At 33.8% G+C, this 25,247-nt stretch overlaps 3 protein-coding genes across 4 annotated transcripts; all 3 read right to left on the bottom strand.

Annotated features, from left to right (window-relative positions):
* Nucleotides 1–3,589: 3,589 nt before the first annotated feature.
* On the bottom strand, nucleotides 3,590–13,431 carry LOC115709556 (uridine 5'-monophosphate synthase). Its single transcript, XM_030637685.2, has 6 exons — nucleotides 12,443–13,431; nucleotides 4,774–4,857; nucleotides 4,596–4,678; nucleotides 4,416–4,503; nucleotides 4,071–4,325; nucleotides 3,590–3,915 (listed from the first exon to the last, which is right to left on the bottom strand). The coding sequence occupies exons 1-6, from the start codon at nucleotides 13,220–13,222 to the stop codon at nucleotides 3,784–3,786; spliced, it is 1,422 nt and encodes a 473-aa protein (XP_030493545.2). The 5' UTR covers nucleotides 13,223–13,431; the 3' UTR covers nucleotides 3,590–3,783.
* A 1,432-nt stretch (nucleotides 13,432–14,863) lies between these two features.
* On the bottom strand, nucleotides 14,864–18,709 carry LOC115710017 (probable hexosyltransferase MUCI70). Of its 2 annotated transcripts, none has more exons than XM_030638312.2 (8): nucleotides 18,557–18,709; nucleotides 18,309–18,415; nucleotides 18,010–18,174; nucleotides 16,842–16,919; nucleotides 16,549–16,748; nucleotides 15,954–16,369; nucleotides 15,684–15,868; nucleotides 14,864–15,604 (listed from the first exon to the last, which is right to left on the bottom strand). In XM_030638312.2, exons 2-8 carry the CDS (start codon nucleotides 18,388–18,390, stop codon nucleotides 15,183–15,185), a joined length of 1,548 nt encoding a protein of 515 aa, XP_030494172.2. In that variant the 5' UTR covers nucleotides 18,391–18,415; nucleotides 18,557–18,709; the 3' UTR covers nucleotides 14,864–15,182. The 2 variants fall into 2 exon arrangements, with proteins under 2 accessions (XP_030494172.2, XP_060968879.1); XM_061112896.1 differs by having other exon boundaries at nucleotides 18,309–18,416; nucleotides 18,540–18,696.
* Nucleotides 18,710–22,091: 3,382 nt separating this feature from the next.
* Nucleotides 22,092–24,521, bottom strand: LOC133036311 (uncharacterized). The gene is made up of 2 exons (XM_061112895.1): nucleotides 23,969–24,521; nucleotides 22,092–22,725 (listed from the first exon to the last, which is right to left on the bottom strand). Exons 1-2 carry the CDS (start codon nucleotides 24,242–24,244, stop codon nucleotides 22,276–22,278), a joined length of 726 nt encoding a protein of 241 aa, XP_060968878.1. The 5' UTR covers nucleotides 24,245–24,521; the 3' UTR covers nucleotides 22,092–22,275.
* Nucleotides 24,522–25,247: the final 726 nt, after the last annotated feature.

Genomic DNA, 25,247 nt, shown 5'->3' with positions numbered 1-25,247 from the left:
CATGTTTTGTCCTTACTCGCACACTTCTTAGGGAAACTTCCCAGAAGGTAACCTATCCTGAAATTACCCTAAATCAAGCACGCTTAACCATAGAGTTCTTTCGTGATGGACTACTAAAAAATAAGATGCACCTTGTTGATATAGGTAGTACCAATCAATTCATTTAAGTCCTCTTCAACTATGTAGTCCCATACCTACACAGTCTCAGAATCATCACACATGACCTTCCCCAGGCGATGGAGGATTGTACAACTCCCAGTCTTTCCCCTTCGAATTACGGGACTCTGACTGTCACGTCCTCTCTGTCAGGCCTTGGAAAGGCGCGTAACAAACGAAAATAATATTTTTAGGCCAACGCCCACTACTCTCACATTCCCTAAAAAAATGACACTTCATGCTAAGTTGTCATTGTCAACAGTACCTCTGTGTACAAATGACGACTGCCTACAAACTGGATCTTACTTGTCGGGCCAAATAACAAATATTTTATTGTATTTATCCCACGAGTAGACTTTTTCCACCACACAAACCCTAATGAGCCTGCCTATAAATAAGATGTCCCTTCATATAGATAGTTAGAAATTTTTGTATAAAAAAATAGTATATATTCCATAGCAAAAGAGTTTAATAATATTGACGCGTATACTAAAATTCTTTAATGTTCCGATTACGTAAAACATCTCATTTTATTTCTTTCTTAATCTTATTTTCTTCAACATAATTTTCTTTTAATATGGCTTTTGAAAAACTTAGGAAACAACATTATTTATTCATTAGTTATGTCAAAATCATTTTTTTTTTGTTGATTCTGCTGAAGCAATATATATTTTTTATGTAACGGATTGGATTATGTCAAATTCACTATTAATGGAAATTTTGATCATGTACCCATTTTTTTTTTAAAAAAAAAAAGGAAAGTAACTTTCCTTTATTTTATTTTTTATTTTAGAAAAAAGGCATATTACACTCATTAACCAATAAAGTTAATTAAACTTCCAAGCTTAACAAATCAATTTAAAAATCTCTAGTCTAATTACATATGCAAAATAAATAAATAGGAAAATTTTCTTGTCTTAAATGTAAATATATATGTTTTTTAGTTTATACTCATTAAACAAAAAAATCTTAAAAAATACATTTTAAAAAAACACAAATATATATATATATAATAAACATAAATATATTTTAAATATTAAGGCAAAAAAATGTATATAAAACTTTCTTAGAATAAGAAATAAAAATAAAATATTAAAAAAATTATTAAAATAAACACAAATAATATAAAGGGAATTTCTTTTATTAAGAGTAACTTTATTCTTCTAAGGCGCTTTATAACTTTTCGTGTTTAATAAAAAAATAAATAAAAAAAAAACAGGAAACTAGCTATGGAGGATTTTCCTATATATATAGACACACTACACTAGGTTTTATAATTATACATACTTATTATTATATGTAAAAATATACAAAAAAAAATAGTGTTGGGTTAAGATGATGATGAAGAAGAAGAATGATTATGATGATGATAAGAATAATAACAATAATTGTTATAATTTGATGATGGTGATAAGTTGTATAGTGGTTGCTGAAATATCTTGGGTTATGGCATTTTACAATGCAATTAATTTTGCAAATATTTGTATTAAATGTGGCCTAACTCAATTATTTTCCACTCTTTTCCTAATCACAATGATTGGAGTTATTGGTTTTTTTGTGGTGAAATTGAGAAGAATTATTCAAATTACAAGAAGGGAAATAATAATGATTGGATTATTATCAGAGAAAGAATTGGCAGAGAATTTGGGAATTGTTACATTTTCAATTATATGTGTTTGTTTTTGTTGGTTTATTGTGTCTAAATTTGGTGTAATTTTATTTGATATTTGGGTTTTAATGTCTGGTAAAGATGTTTTCTTTGCTTTATTTCATCTTTATGTTTGTATTGTTTTTATTTATGGTGGGGTTGTTGTTGTTGAACTTAATTTCAGTTCTGCCAAGAGAAGATTTCATATGATGATGATGGAGAAGAAGACAAGTGATAATAATCCTAATTCAGAGGATGAGTTTGATGATCTTATTGTGTAATTAATCTAATCTTACTTTATTAGTCTATATAATTAGATATTATGTATTTTCTCTTTGGATTTATTTATTGGAATAAAATGTATTTTCTTTGGTTTAGTCAAGAACTTTGAATGATTTTATTGTTTTGTTAAAACTTATATTATATACAACAAAAGGCACTAATTGATTATTTGACCAATATATTAAAGTTAGAAAATTGTTAAAAAGTATTATTAGTACTTAGTACTATTTTCGATTTTATACTGCTATTAGTGTAATTAAATATCGAATCTAATATAAAAAGTGTTGGGACTAGTGGCAATGCTCCCAAGTTAATTACTCAAATAATTAATTTTCAAATTTTTTAATGGAAAATTATCAAGTAAATAAGGTGGACTTTCCTTTATTCTTTCAAAAATTAAGAAAAGGGAAACTCATTTTTTCTTGGCTAAAGTTGTCATCGCAACACTTGTGATTGATTTTTCTGTGGCCAAGCTGAGATTTTTTTAAGAGACTAGAAGGACAATCATGACTTTGGGAACATGAACACCATTACATAATTTGAGTATTGTTATTTTCTCTAATTATATAAAATTCAATTACACGGTGACTTTTTAAACTTACACAGTGACTTTCTAAACACACCCTAAACGTTATTTATAGTGTTTGTACTATAAATCATTGTAGACTAATCACTTGATCTTTATATATCATATATATATTAGTGTTAATCATATTTGTTGCTTATTAAGAGTTTTTTTTAGCTATAGTGTGTTTAAATTTTGACATGTTTAGTGGAAAGGCATGACCAAATAGCTGAGAGAAGTAGTGTCTCCTCATGGTTTCCCATTTTTTGGTCACCAAGTCGGGGGAGCAGCATCGGCATTGAGTTTTGGGCAAGCATTGGTGTTGCTATTAGCTTAGGAAAACAATCATAGTAATCAAAAGACGATTGCACAACGAATTCAATACTTAAACCGATTATGTTTATGGAAGAAGTACTTATTCCTTCGATACCAAAAACGCCATAATAGAATCGACACATGATAGTTCGAAGGCAGAATGAACCTCCTTTCTAAGCTCTTTATGAACACTAGTGACTACACTACATCTCCATAGAGCCAATCCAATGAAGTTTTTCAAAGAAAAAACTTGACTTATTGACGTACCATTTGAGGAGCTGACCTGACCAAATTGTAATATTGTTGCAACTCTTTTTGCTTTGTTTTAATGCTGTAATAATACTGAGGATATTTCATGAAGATGTTGACTTTGACTTAACTATGATGTGGATGTGTGAGTAGTTGAGGAAAGATCACATGAAATGGATAATAGGTTTTGGATGTGGCGGCTTGTAAGCCATTACTTCATTATTAACTGATAATTAATTAGTTAATATGTTTTTATTCAGATTGATAATAAACATTCATCTACTGAAAATGGATATATTCTTTTGCATATTATATATTGAACCAGATAGCAATGCATTTCTTATTCCGTACAAAACTCTCAAGTTGTCAAAGACTCAAAACCAACCTTTAACATTTTTATTAAGGAAAACACCTTTTCAACACACCAGAAACTGTTTCAAGTTATGAGAAAAGAAGAAAAGTAAGCACTGAAACCTCAAAAGGATGGGGAATAGGCCTCTAATCAGAATAATGACAACAATCACATAGTGAAGTTATATAAATATATATATATATATATATATCTTCTTCAACTGCTGCATTTATTCAAGTATGCATCCCATCCTTGGAGACGATACTCACGAGCTGCCTCAGCAGGGTTTGCCGCCTTTATAATTCCACGCCCCACTATTATTATGTCACTACCTCTATCATATATTACCTGAAAATTTGTTCAAACAAATTACTCAATTAATCCTTTTCAATCATTTATCAAGTGATCTCTCTCTTAAAACTGTAATCCTTAACAAGAAATTATACCTTTTTTTCTTTTAATTTAATGAAAGCACAATAATAGTATGTAAATTTCTGACTTACAGAGCGAGGAGTGTTATATTGTTGTCCAAGATCATCACCGCCTTTTACCATCTGGACTCCGGGTGTTGCCTGAATAAACACTGGATTTATCGGGGCACCCGGCCATGATGCAGGATTTACTGAAATAAACCCAATCACAAAGTCTGAATGCTCCTCTGCAATCTTCACTGCTGCTGCTGTGTAGTCTCCCTTGGCAAGGTTACCAGCCGAGCTCATTTCAGCAAGAAGCAACAGACCCCTACCCCGAGGCAATCCCTGCATAAAACAACACAACACAAACGGTAAAAGAGTAGTGGGCGATTTGTTTAAAGACATAATTTTTGTTCAGTTTAGACTAGTTCGGACCTTCAATTTGAGTCCATCAACTATCCCGGGACCAGAGATTATGTGGGCATTAGTAATATCTGCCCAATCCAATATGTGGAAGATACCGCTGCGAACAAGAACGAAATATATATCAGAGCTGCAATGAATAGTGAGAATTTATGAAAAATAACACAAGAAAGAAAGGAATTTGAGCCTCACCCTTCATACTGCATAGTCACTGTGTTGCCAATGTCAGCGAATTTACGATCTTCGAAGATTAAGAAGTTATGTTTCTCTGCAATCTTGAATTGGATAGAGTAATACATAATCAGCTCCCACAATTAAGTGAAAGAGCAACAATGAACAAATGGTAGATTGTCGAAAATAAGAAATGTACCGAGCGAATTTTAGATCCGAAATCTGGGGTAAAATCAGGCAGTATATCCACATGGGTTTTCAATAAGCAAATCTCAGGTCCAACCTGCATTCAATTCAACAAAATTGTTACTTAACACAATTAAATAAATTAAGGCAAGAAAACCTAAACACGCACTTAAGTACCGAAACTATTCAACCCACCCAATATATTCATTGGGCGGTTTTGATTTTTCGTTATTATTTGAGTTGTGTTTTTTATCAGTTTATTCGGTTTGATTTGTTCGGTTGCATCCGTCAGGGGCGGAGCCAGGATAAAAAATTATGGGGGCCAAACTATATTACAAATTTAGGTGATAAATATTTTAGAAATACTTTATTAAATGAGATATTCGCAGTAAAACTTTCTTAGTATTTACATTTATTACACATATGATCCTAATAAAAAAAAGCAACAAAAATATTTTACTTTACCATTTTTTCACTAAAAAAGGCTTTTATTTATTTAACTAAAGAAAAATTGATTTCATTTTTCTATTCAAATTTGTATATTTTTAATTAAAAAAAAATAATTAATATTGTAAGATAAGATAATTTTGTCGCTATTTTTTTTATTAGAATTATATGTGTACTGCAAATATTATGGGTGTTTCATTGTAAACATTTCTTATTAAATTCATAATTAAATTAAAATACATAATTTTTTTTCTTGTATATCACAAAAATCATCGATAAGTGAATTTATACTAAATTTTTTGGCGATTTCTCATTCAATATATATTAATAAACAATCACGTAAAAATTCATTTTTTTTTTGGAGAATGTAGTCTTCAATGTATTGGTAGTTGAAAAAGATTACTTTGTGGTAGCTATAAAAAATGAAAGAGTAAGAGAAAAAAATTATCATTTTATACATAATTGGGAAAATCTAAAATAGCATATCTTACAAAGTAAATTAATATTATTAGAGAAAAAAGTAAATATCTTAAAAAAAAGAAAATAAAATAAATTTTTATAAAATTAAATATATAAAAGTAAATCTAAAACATACCATATATATAATTTTAGTTTGACTTTAGATGTCCATGTACTCAATTATCAAAACAAATTGAATCACATAAGCTAGCAAAAGAAAAAAAATCAATTACATATATAAATTTAATCGTATAGAATATATCTAAGGGGCCATGGCCTCTGTATGCCATACAGTACGTCCGCCCCTACTTGCATGGTATCAAATTTCACCTAATAACTTAGTATTTTTGCCCCAAAATATTAACTATCTTTCTACATTATTCTTCTTTCTTCTATATTCTAAAAACTACAAAGTCACAAATAAAATTTATAATAAATGAATATTAATTTAAATTACATTGGTAATTAATTATATCGAATTTCAGTTTTATATAATAAGAAAAAGAAAAAATTAAAACCAACAAACAATTATTGGCCGACATTATATATTTTTTTTTATAAACATTTCTTCCACATATTAACAAAATATATATATACATCAAATATATTTCAAAGAGAGTCTGCCCCTGTTAGTGCTCTGTGGCAGTTGAAGTCCCTTATGGGTTTTTACCGGTTTCTTCTAATAGTTTCCCAGGAAATTGCAGTTTTTTTAGCAGGTTATACAGCAGTTATAGTCGACCTCCCCCATTAAACTACTTTCTGGATCATCTTTCTCGTGTTCTTCTCCTATTCTCCCCAGTTTTTCTCATTTATTCTACTGTTTTTTATTTTCATTCATCATGGATCCCCTCACTAACAAGATGAAGGCCAAAATTACTTTAACTGAAGATGAGGAATCTGTTTTTGAATTTCATGACACTGAAGCTATTTCACCATCGGTCTCAATTGACACAGTCCCATATGCAAGGATCCTCACTAAAAAGAAAGTGTGGCTGTCCACTTTGCAAAACCAAATGTCCGATCACTGGGATGGAAGGTACCCTGTTAAAGTCTCTGAATCATCTGATATGTTCATGTTAACTTTCGGTTGTGAAGGAGATAAAATTCGTGTGCTACACCGTGAACCTTACCATTTCCAAAACCACCACATTGTTTTGCATTCTCCTGAAATTGGTAAGAATTTTGTCTCTGAAGATCTTAAGTTTACTCCATTTTGGGTGCAAGTTTTTCGTCTTCCATTCCTCAGCAAGACTAAATCTTTGGCAATTGCTCTTGGTAATATTATTGGAGAGTATATTGATGTGTTTGAAGATTCCCTAAATGAAGGATGGGGGCCGTTTTTGCGTATCCGAGTCAAAATTGATGTTTCTAAGCCTTTAAAGAGAGGTCGAATGATTTCTTTGACTCATGTTCGTGATAAATTTTGGGTGGATTTTCGATACGAGCGCTTGCCTGAATATTGTATGGAGTGTGGCAAAATTGGTCATCCTTACAACAAATGTCAAGTTTATCTAGAACAATTAGATAATGGAGAAGAACCCGCCCTTGAGTATCAGCCTTTCATCAAAGGTTCTCCCTTACCACAATCAAGTTATGATCGTTACCGAACGGATTTCTCTAAGGGAGATGCATGGCCTTTATTGACTCGACTTGCTAAAAAAGGACTCTCTGCTGCTATTCCTCAGTTACAAACTCGTGGTCTGCCTCTGCCACAACAATTATTAGAAGGTGAATCATCTATGCAAACTGCTAATAAAGATGCTGCTATCAATGTGAATATGAATGCCACTGCTGGACAAGTTGCTCCATCAACTACCATTCCCTCTTCAAACTCAGTTGTTTTTAAGCCTTCTACCCTCAACCATCATTATTCAATTTCTCAGAATCCAAAAAGGAACTTTACTGACCGTGGGAAAGCACCACTTCTGGATGAGGACACCAGCAATTTCACTGACCTTTCCTCCATTTTTATCCCTGCAATATCAGCATCATTATCAGGCAACACTTTCGCAACTTATCCACCACCTAGCCATTTGGTTTCTGTCATTAGTAAGCCTGATGTAACTACTTTTCCTACTGTTAGTACTATGACAAAGGCCATTCCTTCTATTCCCGATGCCCCTGCTGTCATGTTGGATAAGGAAAATACTCATCCAAATGTGCAAATTAAACGACAAAGTGATGGTCTCTCACTGAGACAAACTTTAAAAAGATGCAGAGGGAATATCTCGAATGACTTCACCCCAACCTTGTCAGTTGAAGGTGATGAACAGCATCAAGTTTCTGTTGATCTTATGGATTCTGGTGATGTTAAAGACAATACAGCGGCGACTGTTTTGCAGTCCCGCCGACAGCCATGAAAATAGTTAGTTGGAACGCTCGTGGTTTGGGGAACCCGAGTGCTGTCCGGAAACTCCGTTTGCTTGTCAAAGAGCAAAACCCCTCTGTGTTGTTTGTAATGGAAACTAAATTAGCTTGTAATTCAATTTCTCATTTTCGTAATCTTTTACATTTTAGTAATGGGTTAGAAGTCCCTAGAGTAGGTCTTAGTGGTGGTTTAATGTTGTTATGGAAAGATGATGTTGTTGTAACTTTGAACCATTTTAATACTAATGTATTTGACTGCTACATGAGTTTTTCTAATGGTCTAAGTTGGCATTTTACTGGTTTTTATGGGGCTCCCGCTACTCAAAATCGCATACATACATGGACTCTCCTTAAAAGGCTTAAAGATGTGGCTCCTTTGCTTCCTTGGTTGGTTATTGGAGACTTTAATGAAATTCTTTATAATCATAATAAGCAAGGGGGAAATCTGCGATGTGAACAACAAATGGAGGAGTTTCGTGAAGTGTTAGACCATTGCCATTTACATGAATTACCATTTACTGGAGATCCTTTCACCTGGATTAAGGGTCGTCATAAAGTGGATACCATCAAGGAACGATTGGATTGGTGCTTCACCAATGATTCCTGGAACAATAGCTTTCAAGGTTTATCTACTGCTCATTTGGATTTTTTTTCTTCGGACCATAGAGCTATCGCTGTAGATGTCTTGGCTGTTAACTCTATCAATGAAAAATCTGCCAAAAAGTCAAGGTTTCGCTTTGAAAAAATATGGCTTAAGGAAGAGGATGCAGCTGTTATTATTCGTGATAACTGGACAGTGGACATTCATTGTGATATTGATCAATTTCAACAAAATCTTGCTTCTTGTACTGATGCACTTCAGCAATGGCACTCACATAAATTTGGTAAAATGAGAAAGGATATTTCTATGATGCAGAAATCGGTTGCCAGCTTGAATAATGCTGCTGTTCGCACACCTGATGGTGTGAATCAACTTCAAAAATCTGAGGAAATTCTTGATGAACTTTTAGCTAAGGAGGAGGAGTATTGGCATCAAAGGTCAAGAGTGGACTGGTTGCAATGTGGAGATCAAAATACCAAATTTTTTCATGCTCATGCTTCTTCAAGAAAGGCCAAGAACTCCATCAAGTCACTTAAAAATAATCTTGGGGTGGCAGTAAGTAGTAAAGATGAATTGACTGAGGTTATTTGTTCTTATTATTCAAGTTTATTTGCTACTGAAGGGGTACATTCAGATTCTCTTGAACATGTATTAAATGTTATCCCTACAACAATAACCACGCAGATGAATCAGTCGCTTGTTGAACCTTTCTCCAGTGCTGAAGTTTTTGCCGCATTACAGTCCATGAGCCCTGATAAAAGCCCTGGGAGTGATGGTATGTCTGCTATGTTTTATCAAAACTATTGGAACATAGTTGGCAATTCTGTTACTCAGGTTGTACTTGGCATACTTAACGATGGTAATGATATGACTCAGTTGAATAAGTCCATTATAACCTTGATACCGAAAGTGGCTAACCCTTCGGCTATGCATGAATATCGTCCTATAAGTTTGTGTAATGTTATATACAAACTTATCTCGAAGACGATTGTCCTCAGATTTCAGAAAGTCCTTCCTTTTGTGATCTCTGAAACACAATCAGCCTTTCTCTCTAACAGACTCATTACGGATAATATCTTAGTTGCTTTTGAGCTTATTCATCACATTAGGCATAAGACTCAAGGCAGACTAGGATATTCGGCGCTTAAATTGGATATGAGTAAGGCTTTTGATAGGGTGGAATGGAAATATTTAGAAGCGGTTATGCTAAAGATGGGTTTTGCTTCATGGTGGGTGACTTTGATTATGAACTGTATTACCACTAGTTCTTTCTCTTTTTCACTCAATGGAGATGTGGTTGGTCATGTCCAACCTTCCCGAGGATTACGCCAAGGAGATCCTTTATCTCCATATCTGTTTCTTATTTGTTCTGAGGGTCTTTCACGTCTATTGCAATTCGAAGAATCCCAAAGGAATTTCAGAGGTTTGAGTATAACACGAAATGCACCATCAATTTCACATCTTCTCTTTGCAGATGATAGTCTATTGTTTTGTCAAGCCTCGGATCAATCTGCATTAGCCATAAAACAAGTTCTGCACACGTATCATCAAGCCTCGGGACAAGTTCTCAACAATGATAAGTCGGTAATGTCTTTTTCTCCAAATACATCTGTGGCAACCAAAAACTTTTTTGCACAAACACTTCAAATGCCAATCTCGGATTGCCATGAGAAGTACTTGGGATTACCTTCTTATTCAGGAAGGGACAAGCAGGAGTTGTTCAGTAGCATCAAAGAAAAGGTGTGGAAACTCCTTCACTCTTGGAATGAAAAAATTTTCTCCATTGGAGGGAAAGAAGTCCTTCTTAAAGCAGTGGTGCAATCCATTCCCACCTATGCTATGAGTTGCTTCAAGCTCACTAAAAAGTTTTGCAATCAATTGGAGAGTATGATGGCTAACTTTTGGTGGGGTACTAATCAAAATGGTACAAAAATACATTGGAAACGATGGAACTCATTATGTAAGTCTAAACATGAAGGAGGCATGGGTTTCCGTTCTTTCGTCCATTTTAATCAAGCGCTCTTGGCTAAGCAAGCTTGGCGGATTTTTGATATGCCTGACTCTTTGTTGAGCCGCTTACTTAAACATCGATATTTTTCTGCCACTTCTTTTTTGGATGCCAACATTGGTCATTCTCCATCCTACACTTGGCAAAGTATATGTTGGGGAAGAGAGTTGCTCATTAAGGGATTGAGGTTTAAAGTGGGTAATGGTTTTAATGTTGCTGCTGGTTTTGATCCTTGGATCCCCGGCCAAACAACCTTCAAACCAGTCAGTTTCTGTGGCCCTTCCAGCATGATGGTTTCGTCTCTTATAACTGACAATCGGGAATGGAATTTGGAGCTCTTAAATGACTGGTTTTTGCCTATTGATGTTGACAAAATTCTAACCATTCCTTTAAGTTTCTTTGCAGCAGATGATAGATTGATATGGCATCATTCCTCAAATGGGATTTATAATGTTAAATCAGGATTCCATTTGGCAACCACCTTGGAGGATCAATTTATTTCTTCCACTTCAGATGTTAATCGTGATTGGTGGAAGTATTTTTGGAGTCTCAAGTTGCCACCAAAAATTCGTATCTTTGCTTGGAAAGTTTTTCAGGATATCCTTCCTACTGCTGCTGGTTTATTTAAGAGGAAAATCATTGACTCAGCCGCTTGTTCTCTTTGTACATCAAGTTGGGAATCCATAGGACATGCTCTTTTTGGATGTCACAATGCAAAGGCTGTTTGGAAGAAATCCAAATTTAGAATAGACTTCAATAAGGCTCAATCCATGTTTAAAGGAGACTATCTGCACTATATCTCAGGCGTGTACAATCAAGAGGATTTTGAGCTTTTTCTATGTCTTATGTGGGGTGTTTGGACAAACCGAAACAAGGTTTTTCATGGGGGGAAGTCGCGTGACACCTCTTCAATAATTGCCTACACTACTGGGTTCTATAATGATTTTTGCAAAGCCAAAACTGCACCAAAACCAGTAGCAGTAGCAGACCCGAATCACTCACACCAGATGGCATCTTCACCTGTCCAGAGCAACCACATACCGTGGTCTCCTCCCTCATCAAATGGATACAAACTAAATGTTGATGCAGCAACTAATTATGAGCAGAAAAAATTAGGCATTGGAGCTATTCTTAGAGATCACGATGGCATGGTAGTGGCTGCCCTTTCAAAGGTGGTTCAAGGCAGTTTTCGTTCGGATGAAATGGAAGCAAAATCACTTTTTCATGCTCTCAATTGGGCTACACAATCGCAATTGACTATAACGCATATTGAGACGGATGCTTTGAGAGTTTCTACTGCTTTGAATTCAGCTACAAACGATTTATCTAGTTTTTCGAGTCTTATTTTCGATGTAAAGTGTCTTTTATCCTTTTTCCCTGGTGTTTTAGTGTCTCATGTTAAAAGATCTGCTAATCAAGCAGCTCATGGGCTTGCTAAATTTGCTTTAGGGTTGGATGATGACATATGTTGGATGGGAGAAATACCCTATCCTATTTTCTCTGTTGTTGTAAATGATTTCAGTTTATAATAACAGTGATTATTCTCAAAAAAAAAAAAATTATTGGCCGACATTAATTGGAACATAAAATCTTTTTTCCTGACATTCTTAAACACGTGTGTCCTGTCATCTCACACGTGCGAATTTTTCTTATTTTTCAATTAACATTTTTTAACAATTTTAATGTATATTTCAACGGTAGCAGAAAAAGTGCCAAAATTTATTTACTTGTTCTGTTTGGTATGTAAGAAAAAGCATTATTTTCCCCAGAAAATTTCCTCAAATAACTCTGACTACTAACCTTTTCAGCAATCTCGAGCAACTCAGCGGCGGTACCAACATCGGCGGCCAAACACAAATTACTCTTCTTCTCCGCCATAACCTGAAACAGTCTTTTCCCGGTAGGATTCTTAGCCAATTTCGCCCTCTCCTCAAATCCCAAAGCTTTGACCCTAACCGGCGATTTCTCAACCTTCGGCACAGCCACACTCCGATTCTCCTCCAAAAACCTAAGCACCAAACCCTCCATATCCTCGCCAACCTTCCCATGCTCTCTCAAAACCCTGACCATCTCAGTAAGCTTAATCATCGCATGAAGTCGAATCCCATTCTGCTCGAGATTCTCCCTCCCACCTTGCTCCCGATCAATCAAAACAACAGCATCAGTAACCGTAAGCCCAACGGATCTTAACGGCGCGGCGGTTTCGAGAACGGAGGCGCCGCTAGTGACGAGATCTTCGATGATAAGGCAGATTTGGTCCGGTTTGAAGTGTCCTTCGATGGCTTTAGCGGTGCCGTAATCCTTGACCTCCTTGCGGCGCATGAGCATGGGGATGTCATTGGAGATTGAAACGCAGGTGGCGATGGGAAGAGCTGTGTAGGGAACACCGCAGACGACGTCGTATTTGGTGGAGGAAGGGATTGAGGAGATTAGGGTTTGAGAGATTTGACGAAGAAGAGAAGGGTATGAGACGATTAGACGAAGGTCTATGTAGATTGGGGAAGAAATGCCTGATTTGAGCTTGAAGTTACCGAATTTAACGGCTGAGATTTCGTGGAGCTTTAGGATGAGAGATTCCATTGACGGTGGCGATGAAAGTAAAGGAGAAAGCTTGTGAAAGTGGAGAAAGCTCAGTGGGTTAGCTTAGCTTTACTCAGTAGAATAAGAACACATTGTTTTCTTATCTCTGAATATTTATGCGCAGAGTTAGGGGTTTAGGGTTTGGAAATTGGAATATTTTAAGTTTAATTCTCGGTTGTATGGGAATAATACGAGTATTATTATTGGGTATCAGCCTGAAACAAAGTGGGCCATAGGGGAAAAAAAAAATTTTGGGCCCTTATGCTAGAAAAAATATGGTATTTTTCAAAATTGGTAAAAAAAATGTATAATTTTAAAAGAAAAAAAAAAAATTTGGGCCCCTGGGCTGGGTGGGCCCTAGGCACAGGCCTAGCCCGCCTATGCCCAGGGCCGGGCCTGGGTATCAGGAGTGTCCAACACTTTTTATACATGACGTTTTAGGATTAGTTAGCGATTTTTTTAAGTTATATGAAATTCAATACTTAATTATACTACTAGTGGTATGACACTAAGAAGAGTATTAGGTAACAATAATGTCTTTTAGTAATTCTCGTAATAATACTTAAGTTATAATTTTGGAACGGTTAAGTGTAAGTAAATAGTAATTTTAAGTTATTAAATTTTTATTTTTTGTTGAAAAATTAATTTAAATATGCCTATAAAAAAAATAAAAGGTGGATAATGACGAGACATTTAATGATTAGTACTTATAGAGTTTTAGAATTATCACTTACATATTATTACCGTAAAAATAAATTTAAAAATTTATTTGCAACAAAGAATTAAATTTGGATATTCACCTACAAATTACTTGTAGTTTTTTGTTGGAGGTAATGAAATAGAAATGAAATAATTTTTACGGCTAAACTTTCTCAATTATCATTCCACTTGCACTTATCTCTCTTAAATTTTGATGGTAAGACTTTTCAAGCTACGGAAATGTTAGCAAATTTAAAGTGTCATCTATTTTTTTCAAAGATAACTATCAAGATGAATTGCTTATGAATTTGTTAACAATTTAGTTGTTTGGAAAGTTTTGAACTTCTACAATGCACCTTTTAAAAGAGATTCACTGATACACTTGTATTTGTTTTAGATAAATTTAACACGCCGAAAGTAGGATTCAAAGAGGTGATGCTTTTTTATTTTATACGCTTGTGAAATAGATTGTTTAAACTTTAAACCATGAGCAAAATAGTGCGGATTAGATTAGATAAATACCCATAATATTAGTATTATCATGATAAAAGTAAGTGCAGATATCCGTACTTTGCGAATAGTATTAAATTGAATTGAATCGTACAGATTAGATTGGATCGACTATTTTATCAACACCCCCTATACTAAAGTGTTAAAAGATTTTGTGGGTTGAATATGACCATTTATTCGAGTAGTCACATTCTATGGTGCCAAACTCACAAGAGAAAGAGATAACAAAGGCATATTTAAGTATAAAGCAAAGGCAAATTTTTACTAAATTTTGTTAAGAAAATATATTGCATCATATTTAGACACTGCAATTGACTGAATATATGATTGTATACATTCATACATACATATATAACTATATATATAAATATTTATAATATTGTCTGCCTAATAATGAGGAAATTATCATAAAAAAACAAGGGGAATAATTACTTTTAGTTTGCAAAAGCATCATTTCCTTTTTTTTCTTCCTTCCATTGAAATCACTAATAAGCAAAGGCAACATTAGCTTCTTTTTCAAAAGCTTAAACAGTGTTACAATATATGCAAACTAACTCATATCCATTTTATACTTCTGATTTTCACCTTTCAATCTTTTACAAGAATTTTCTGGCAGGCATTTCGAGATTTTCCCGACTCTACTCCGTGGTAGCCACAAACACCGTCAATCTTCTTCGTCTCGGTTATCCAACAAAACTGTTATGACATGAGATGGTAAATGAAACAATGAAGAAATCTTAAGAATATAACCTCAGCCGGCTTTGGATGCTCTTACTACCGGGGGAAGAACAACTGAATCAAGGTTTCCGGGATAAGGAGTCCACAAGCCTAACCCCCCTCGACTTTCAACCAAATTATCCTTGCTCCCACTAGCTTGATCCCAATCTTTACCCTTATTTGAAATCTTAGCATTTCCTTTAAGCTGATCCCAGTTTGTTACCCACTCTATACGAGAAGAATGCTCTCGTATGTGTGGATGCAACACGAACAGAGAATTGTACTCGCAATTAGGAAACATAAAGAACTCGAACGAACCCTTTAATCTGTAGACTACATAACCGAAACTCAGTTGGTCTCTTGGAGTGAAGAGGTCAACCTCGTTGAACCACAAACAACTAAACAGATTACTCATAGCGGTATGTTCCCGTATGATGATGGCTCCTTCGGGCACATCTGCATTTTATTCAAGTTTCAGTTAATTCATGAAAACCAAGTCAGCAAATTGTAGAACAAAAATGATGTTTCCTCTTACCACTAACTGTTTTCTTTTCGGGACTCCAAGGCTCCATTCCTTCGTAACGATAAATTTTCATGTGGAGATCAAGAAGAGGCCGAGCATATCGCTTCCTTCGCTTGTTTGCATCAGCCTCCTCATAGATACTGTGATGATGCTTGTGTTGAGCAATGGCAAATGTATTTTTTCCACGCCATAAGTATCTGCAGAACGAAACTATTGTAATTACTTCACTCGTCTCATACACAAAATCCAATGAGAAAACAAAGAGATTGTCTTTTAAGATACCTCTCTAGCATTAGCAATGGATCAACCAATAGCTCCATTTTACCATCAATCCAGATGCTGTACTGTGCTTCGGGGAATAATCGGTGTGTAATAATCTTCGGAACCTTACCATTCCTTCTTGGTTCATCATAAGGTGGATGTTTTAGTAAAATGAGACGCCATATACCAACCCATTGCCCTCCCTTTGCATCCTCCTTAACGGTTACATTTTCCTTTATGAAATCAAGAGAGATCTCATCGACAACCATAAGAAAACAGAAGAGCTTTTTAGAACGAGGACTTAGATTTGAAGGCTGATGTGGAATATCGTATCCATCGAAGATGCCAGACGCAACCACAAATCTGCATTTCTTGACATAATTCTTATCTTCAGCAGACATTTCAGCCCCACCACCTTTAATAAATCCACAATGAACCTAAAGAAAAGCAAAGAAAATACAAATCAGGTAAATCGAAATGCAATCACAAGAGCAAATTACATCGATTTCCCATAAACTAGAAATACAAAGCTTCAATCTTTGTTTGACAATGCTGCATTTCTCTTCTTCTCATAAAGCTAAGATAACCGAAACATGTCTGTGTGCAAAAACTTTACCTTCATGGATGATCTTAGCTTGAAACTCTCTTCTCTTTGAGCCCAGCTTTCATGTCCTCCAAACAGTGGAGTACTCTGAGATCCGTTATTCGAATGCTCATCCTTTGTAATATAAGACAATTTTTTTACAATTTTGTCAGGAGTTCTTCCTTCTGGAATAACTACTTTCTCAGGATCGCTCAGAACCGGAATTGAACACCCTAAATGATAAAGCACCCTAAATTATTAAACACAGATTCACAACAGCTATACATAAATTGAGACATAACAACAAAAGATTGCAAAGTTCTTACGGTGTTGGGATTGTGACTTTGGTACAAGTCCTATGTTGCTCCACATTGTGAAAACCTTACTCTCTTTGTTACACATACCTGCAAGTCAATGAGACAAAACATATATTGTTCAAAAAAATTGAATCTTGAAGAACATAGAAGCTTTTTGATCCACTATTGATCCAATTGAGTTCTTGAAAGAATTAGAGAATAGGCATTTTGTAGATATCAAAGTAAGAATTACAATTTTCCAAACTTTTCGAGATAGTTTGGTATCTCTCTAGAGCAATGTTGACTCTAAATAAGTCACACAAAATTCCATAATCTTGTCATAAGACTCCCTCTTAGAATTTATAGGCTACACTAACAAAGATTCCTAGCTAGCCAAACCATAGCAATCTAGTATTAGACACACTTAAACAATCATCTAAGCCATCAAGGACTTGGCAACTCATCCACTAAAAATGCTAATCAATTAAACTAATGAGACTAATACTAAGGTGTAACACTTTTCACAGTAATTAGCACAGTAACCTGAGTGAAAATAAATGCAGGTAATTGCAGAATATTCACAGGAAAATAAGAATACCGCGAGTAGCTGATAACTTCGTATTCGTTTGCATCTAATCTATAAATCTAGAGAAATTCATATACCAAACCAAAGTAAGTTCTTGGAATTCAAAATATGTCCATATCATTAGCTTAATGTTTTAACTCAAGCTGAATATGTAGCTAGAAAGAAATGTAAACTAATCAGTTTTTTTTTGATAGATTTCAATCACACACATAGCATTTGTCCAATTACAAAAGCTCAATCACGGGGTTAAGGCTTGATAGCTCTGAGTGTAATAATCCCACAAATCACTCACACATGAGCAATGTGGGACGAAACACACTACACAAGTTTCTTTTTTTTGATAGATTTTAATCACACACGTAGCATTTGTCCAATTACCAAAACCCAATCATGGTTTAAGGCTTGGTAGCTATGAAAAAGAACGTAAATTATCTTTAGAACATATACCAATACTTTCATCATTATGACCTTTCCAACTTCAGAGCCAACCTATGGACCAGTCAGTTAAGAATCAATTGGCTAAAAACTCTATTAACCACATATAAACATTGAAAAGATAACAATAAAATCATAAGAGTACGTAACAAAGTTTCAAGCTTTAAGTAAAGTTACCTGAAACAAATGTTATAGAAGAATGGCAAGACCAAATATGAATCAAAGAAGCGAAAAGAATAAGAAACATCCACAAGATCCCTCCAACAAGAAACAACCGAATAAACCCCTTTTTCCAAACAATCTTCATATGATAATCTTGATGCAACTTTCCACCTTCAACATCTGCCATTATCAACACATTAGCTAATAGCTTATTATACCAAATACCCACTTCAAGTACTAAACATATCAAATCTAAAAATCACTTCTTTCCCCCATTTTTGTATAAAAAACCAAAAAACAAGTATACCCTTTACCTTTAGAATGCGAGCTATGATTACTTCGCTCCCCTCTTCGGTATGTACGGAAAGATACCGAACGTTGAGTCTCTTTCTCCATAGTTACTCACCACAAATTCTCATTCCTAACCATTAAAGAAAAAAACACATTATTGGTGTAATTGTTTCAATGGAGCTCTCTAATATAGCAGAATTATCTTAAAGACCATGTAACAATTATGTATAAGCGAGAATAAAAGGAAAGATCCCAGATCTGGGAAACTTACAATTTGAGGAGATGATTAAGAATTTTGTTAGATTTGGTGGAGTGTTCATGTTCGCGCGAGTTTGAGTCCGACTCAGTAAAGGGTTTTGGTTCAAGCCCCGAATCCGACTCAGTTCAGTTTATTGGAAAATTTTCAATTTTAGGATTTTTGAGTTTTTTTTTTTAAAAACTCAAAAAAAAAAAAACTAATGATTTTTGAGATGATTTTTTTTTTAAAAAAAAAGAACTAAAATATAGAAATGTTATTAATGGGTTACTCATCTAGTTACTCTAAGGATTCGTTTGGTACTATTGTATTGTGTTGTATTGTATTATATTATATTAGTATTATTTAATATAATATTATGTTTGGTATTGACTTGTAATAATAGATAGGGTTGTACATCGGTCAACAGTTTATCCTATATATTTTCTAACTCAATCTAAAATTCGGGTTGTTAAAATTTAAGTGCAACCCGTCCAATTTAAAAAAAAAAAATTGTAAACCGACTAACGGTTTAGGCGGTTTGGGCGGGTCGACCAAACTTTTTTTTTGGTTTCAAAGTTAAAATCAATAAAAATTAAAAATATCACATTCCACCAAAGGACAACACAATATATATGACTTTGAAACTAACAATTAAGTATATAGCTTTATATTATTATATATTTAATCATTGACAGACATAGTCTTCTCTCAATCATTCATATAATTTTCTTAGATTATTTGTTTATTTATTTTGAGTTTGACCAAAAAAAAAATTAAGATATATTAAATTTAAACCTCCTAATTATTACATATAATTCCTTAAAATTGTTGAAACCTCATAGAAAAAGTCCAATTAATAAAATTATAGGCCGTAAAATAAAAAAAAAAAAATTACAACTCTGAAAATAAACTATAGCTAAACAAGATTAAACACAATGAAATTGTAATTAAATTAATGATCACTTCTTCTTCTTCTTCTCCATGATATGATATCTTCTCTTAGCAGCACTAAAATGAAGTTCAACAAGAACAAGTCCACCATAAATAAAAATTACAGTGAGATAAAAGTGAAAGAGAGCAAAGAAAACATCTAAAGAAGAAATCACCACTAATAAATTAAACAAAGGGACACAAACAAAAGACACAATAAACCAACAATAACAAACCCAAACAAGATCTAATGTAACATTACACCAATGATTTGCTTCCACATCATCACCATTATCAAATTCTTCATTAATCATTATCAATACTTCTCTTCTTGTTTTTATTATACTTTTCAATCTTGTCATGGAAAAACTAATGACTCCAATCATTGTTATGGGAATAACAATGGGAAGTGTTAGTTTTTTTAAGCCATAACTCATACAAATATTTGCAAATTTATATGCATTGAGAAAAGCCATACCCCAACTTATCATACCAACCAAAATAATGTTCATCATCAAATCTTTTTTACACTTATTTTTTATCTTAATATCATCATTTTTCTTCATAGCTTTCATATTATTATTGGATATTTTCCTACCTCTCTCTCAACACCATTTCGTCTGTATAATTTTGTATATATATATATATAAGCTCCCTATGCCTAGTTTCCTGTTTTTTTTATATATTATTGGTAACTACAATATCTAATAATTAATTGTATTTGATTTGTAATTAAGAAAAAGGAAAGTTTGAGATTTTATTTTATTTTTTTAGAAAATTAAGTTGTGAGATTTGGTTATGCAAAGTTTGGAGTAAATTTTGTTTGGTTGCCACTTCACTTTAATTTATACTTTTTTATATTAGGTTTTTTTTCTTTCAAAATAATTATTTTATACAGGAAAATTTTAAGAAAATGTTAATAATATGAGAAAATCAATTAGGGTAACAAATACTTTAATGGTAAGCAGAATTTTAATCAGTTAACTAATACTATTTTTTCTCATATTTTTTAACTTTTTTCTAAAATTTTTTTATAAAATAATATTTTTGAGAAAAAGTTATATTTTTGTAAAACTTATTCCTTAAAAACCATAAAAATGAAAATTCTCTTAAAAAAACTATAAAATTTGTATTTTCCTCCATATTAGTATGATATTGTCTGTTTCGAGTCTAAGCCCTCACGGTTTTATTTTTAGGCACGTTTTCAAAAAATCTCACAACTCTTACGCAGGGCCGGCCTTGAAATTTAGTGGGCTATAAGAAAATTATTTTTGGGCCCTTATTTAGAAAAAAATAGTATTTTTCAATTAACAACAAAAATTGTGTAATTTTAAAAAGAGAATTTTTTTTTTGAGCCCCTGGACTAGGTGGGCTTTAGGCACAGGCCTAGCCCGCCTATGCCCAAGGCCAACCCTGCTCTTACGTATTATTTTGATGGGGACTTGGAGTGATACCCCAACAAATCTATGCATCTTATCATGTAAGAAACCTTAGTCTCTAAGTTTTCTATTAGTTCAATAACAGTTCCCCCCATTTTCTTAATTCTCAAGCTACTACTGTTTCATTGTTTTTACTGTTATTGTTGCTGCTGTTTTTGAGGTTTGTTTGGCTATGGCTTATTAATCTCTGACATCACAATCAATGTAGAACCTTTTACAAATTGCTCACAAAGGAAGGAACCAACCAAGCCAAGTGGTTGAACAAAGACAACAAGAAAATGTCAATTTCATAACTATTTTTATAAAAATACAAGCAATATATATAGATAAATAGCGGTATGAGTATCTAAATATTTAAGTTTGTAAGCGCCATAAATCCAATGTTTATTTTTAACAGTATAAGTACCTAATGTTTGTAAAACTGTAATTTTCTTCTACTTTCATCAGTATAGCCTTCTGATACTACATGTTTCTATCTAGACTCAATGATCTAGAATCTAGGTCTTATATGTGTCCTGTTGAAGGGTTTGTACTGATGAAATTACAGAAAAATTATAATTTTACAAACATTGAGTACTTATGCCGCTAAAAATAAATATTGAATTTATGCTACTTACAAACTAGAAACTTTAGTACTTATGACCATATTTACCCTATATAGGAAATTTAGTTCTGATATGTAGGAATTAATCTCTGTAATTTTAACTTCAAGATCACACGAAACAAACAAAAATTAAATAAAAAAACAAACAAGAACAAAACCAACAAACACATATCAAACCAAAAACATAAATACAGAGATGAATCTACATAGCTTCCAGACACAATAACACACGCGAATTATACTGGTTTAGATCCGAAGTTCAATGTGAACTTAGTCTTACTCCAGTTTCAAAACACTGCCACCAATCTTTCTTTAATAAGAATAGGAGATATCAATATCAGGAGCTACAAGGAAATAATCACAGTGAATCTTCCATAGTGTAATCACGCAATACTCATTAAATCACCAATCCGAGCCAACATAATCACTAATGTTGCGCAATATAACTTTCCAATCATAGCTTTCTTTCTCACTCTTTCACTTTAACTTCTTTATCTACTTTGTTGTGTCTCTCTCCTTTTTTTTGGATAAGTGTTCTTTATATAGGCCAATGGATCCAATATGCTTGCTTGTCATTTTTGACAATTGTATTAGTTAATGACTAACTAACTTAACTGAATATTGATTGGTGGTTTAAGGAATAATACAACAATATATTATGAGTTTCTACATTGAAAAAAAAAAGATTACAAAGAAATATATGGACTTATTACTTTTCAGTTGAGCGGCAAATTGTGCTTACACTATTGGAAGCCATAGTTTTTGAGTCTTCCATTATCCTAGCAAGAAGAAGAATCAGAAGAAAAAGAAGACCAAGATGGAGATGAAGATGAAGAAATGTCTGTAGAATCTGAGTCAGAGAATGAGTATTGATTACTTTTGTCTTTCTTATTTGTGTCATTTGCTCTTTCACTTTCTTTCTTTAGAACATGGAAATCGGCTGCTTCAGCTGCGGCTTTTGCTGCTGCATTTGCTTTTTCTTTGGCTTTTGTTGCGGCTCTTGCTCTTTCTTTGGCTTTTGCAGCCGCGGTTGCTTTTTCTTTGGCTATTGTTGCTGCTATTGATGCTGCTTCTGCTGCTGTTTTCGCTTCTTCTTCTGCATTTGTTGCTACTCGTTTTGCTGCTTTTTCTGCCTCTGCTGCTGCTTTAGCTGCTGTTTTCGTTTCTTCTTTAGCTTTTGCTGCTGCTCTGGCCGATTTCGCTACTTCTTCTTCCTTTTTTCGCTTCTTCTAAAAAATATAGAATAATTACAACATTAAAACAAAAGAGTTACAACATGTTTTGTCAAAGTTATGCAAGATATCCATGAATAAGAACAACTTTCAAATTATCTTCAGGGCAGTAGATGATCTGATCAAAGTAAGAATCACATCTTGGGTGTTGTTCTTAAATATCTAATAATTCAGCTGAAGCTTCAAGTCTGAAGTCAAGAGTTTAACTAATTCAAGTTGTGCTTTTAGAAATCATAAGCTATTGGATAATGTCGGGCGGCTTTCTTCCACCTTATTGGGGCGCTACCTCACCTTAACTCCTATAATTTTATTTTTAGGCACCTTCCCAGAAGACATCATACTAGGTGGGACACATATTCAACAAAACTCTTGTTTATTTTTTATCGATGAGACTTGGATTGATACCTCAACAACAGATGAGTATTTGTTTACTCAAAAAGTGATTGCTGAGATAGATAAACTGTGAAGAATGTTCCTATGGGGAACTATGGACACAGAGGAACAAAGTTTTGATAGGTAAGTAGACTTGGGGCCATACAACCAAACAAACAATACAGCTTTGGGTGAACTGATTCTGGTCTTATAATCTGAAGCAGGATGTGAGGTGGTACTTTATCATAGCAGCAGGGAAATTCAAGGTGAGTAAAAGTGAATTATGCTAAAGCAGTGCAGTGCCATACTGCCTTGCCCATACATAATTTAATCTAGTGCCAAATTTGTTAGTTAACTAAAGTAGCATTTATCCAATTATCAAAACTCGGCTTTGGCTTGGGCACATCAATCGTCCAAAGGGAGTCATTCAGAACATAATCTCCTCTTTGACACTACCAGTCCCAAAGAGGGCATTCTATTCCAAATTCTCGGCATCAAGATTGTACTAGCTAGGCGAAATGGCCGTTTCATGTCCCTTCCAATCTTATATACGCTATTTGTACTGGAAACAACCCATTCTTCCAAAATGAAAGTCACAGTGCTACGTGCTACTTACTCTTCCTGCTCCAGTTAACGCTAGTGCTACTCCTAACAGCGCTTATTTCAACAACAGCGAGAACAGTCGTTGGGGATTCGATTGCATGAGCAACCTACTCTAGCAGCTAGTGTGTGTGTTTGATAATATGATTAACAGCACTATTAAGGCTAGAGTTTGTTTTGTAAAGACAAGCTCTCAAAATAAGAGAGAATTGGAAGCTATCCATTTTGTTTTTAGTAAAATATGGGAAACATTAAATCAAGAACTTACTCTAGCAAGATCAGATTCCATCTTCCTTCTCTTGGCAATAATGTTACTTAGCTTCTTATCAAAGAGTTTTCTGGTGTTGTCATCCTTGAGTACATCATATGAAGATTTGAGTCTTTGAAATTTAGCTTTGGCTTTTGAATCAAATGGATTTTTATCAGGGTGTAACAACAATGCCTTTGCTTTATATGCCTTTGTTATCTCTTTCAATGTAATCTTGGCACCATTCTTGCCACTTGGTAACCCAAGAATCTCATAGTGATCTTCATAAACATCCATATATAAACAAAGGTAAAGTCTTTGTAAATTTTCTTTGATTTGTCTGTATTACTATTAGGTGTGATATTAACAATATATATAATTGACTACATTTCCAATTCCAACCTGTGTTTGAATATTTCTATATGTAAATGTGAAATATTGGAATTGATGGTGATTATTATTAATTACTATAATAATTCTTAATTAATATTACAGCATTGGGTAATTAATAAAAGATAATTACATTGATTACATTACATTAAATATTGTAATGAATCACAATAAATGATGCAATTCTCTATGTAGCAGACTACCATATGACCTTTTCTTTTCTCATTAAGGAAATTGAAAGGTTATTTTTAGTAACTGTTGTGTTTGGTCATTATCAATTGAGGACTGTTTCTATTCTAACAGTTTTAACTAACCATGTCCCTACTGCCACAAGTGAGGATCAATTGTAATCGAAGTTAAGCTTCATTGAGAGTTGAGTCTGAGTACTCATTGGGTGAATTGATTGTAATCCAACTTTGTTTTTGGCTCAATAAAGATTCTAAAGCCATTGGTGCTGTTCTAGCCGGGGATGGTAACACAGCTACAAGAAAGAGAAACTATGAAATCATGAAGAAAAGGTCAAATTCATAGAAGCTACTGGCTACTCACCAATGTAAACATACTTGTTAATGTTGAATTTAGTATGTTCTAGTCAAATTGTATGATATTTAATATTTGTGTAGTTTGGATAATTAACAACCTTCACTGCAATTTCAAGTGTATGAGACATAATTGTTATTATATACACTACAAAGATAGACACAAGGGAATACATGTGGGACTTGGGTAAACTACTAAGAGTGATTGAGACGATCAAGGAGAAGAACAGCCTGAAGAAGCTGATTCTCAACCTGGAGGAGAAGAGAAGCTTCGGGGGAACTCAGATAAGAACAAGTAGAAGATGAACTGTCTGCTTTGGCTTTGGCTTCGGCTTCTTTTGCTTTAACTGCTGCTGCTAGTGCTGCATTTG

This window comes from Cannabis sativa, chromosome 3 (genome assembly GCF_029168945.1).
Source record: "Cannabis sativa cultivar Pink pepper isolate KNU-18-1 chromosome 3, ASM2916894v1, whole genome shotgun sequence".
Lineage (NCBI taxonomy): Eukaryota > Viridiplantae > Streptophyta > Magnoliopsida > Rosales > Cannabaceae > Cannabis > Cannabis sativa.
Note: the sequence above shows the minus strand (reverse complement) of the source record. Positions and strands in the feature narration are given on the sequence as shown.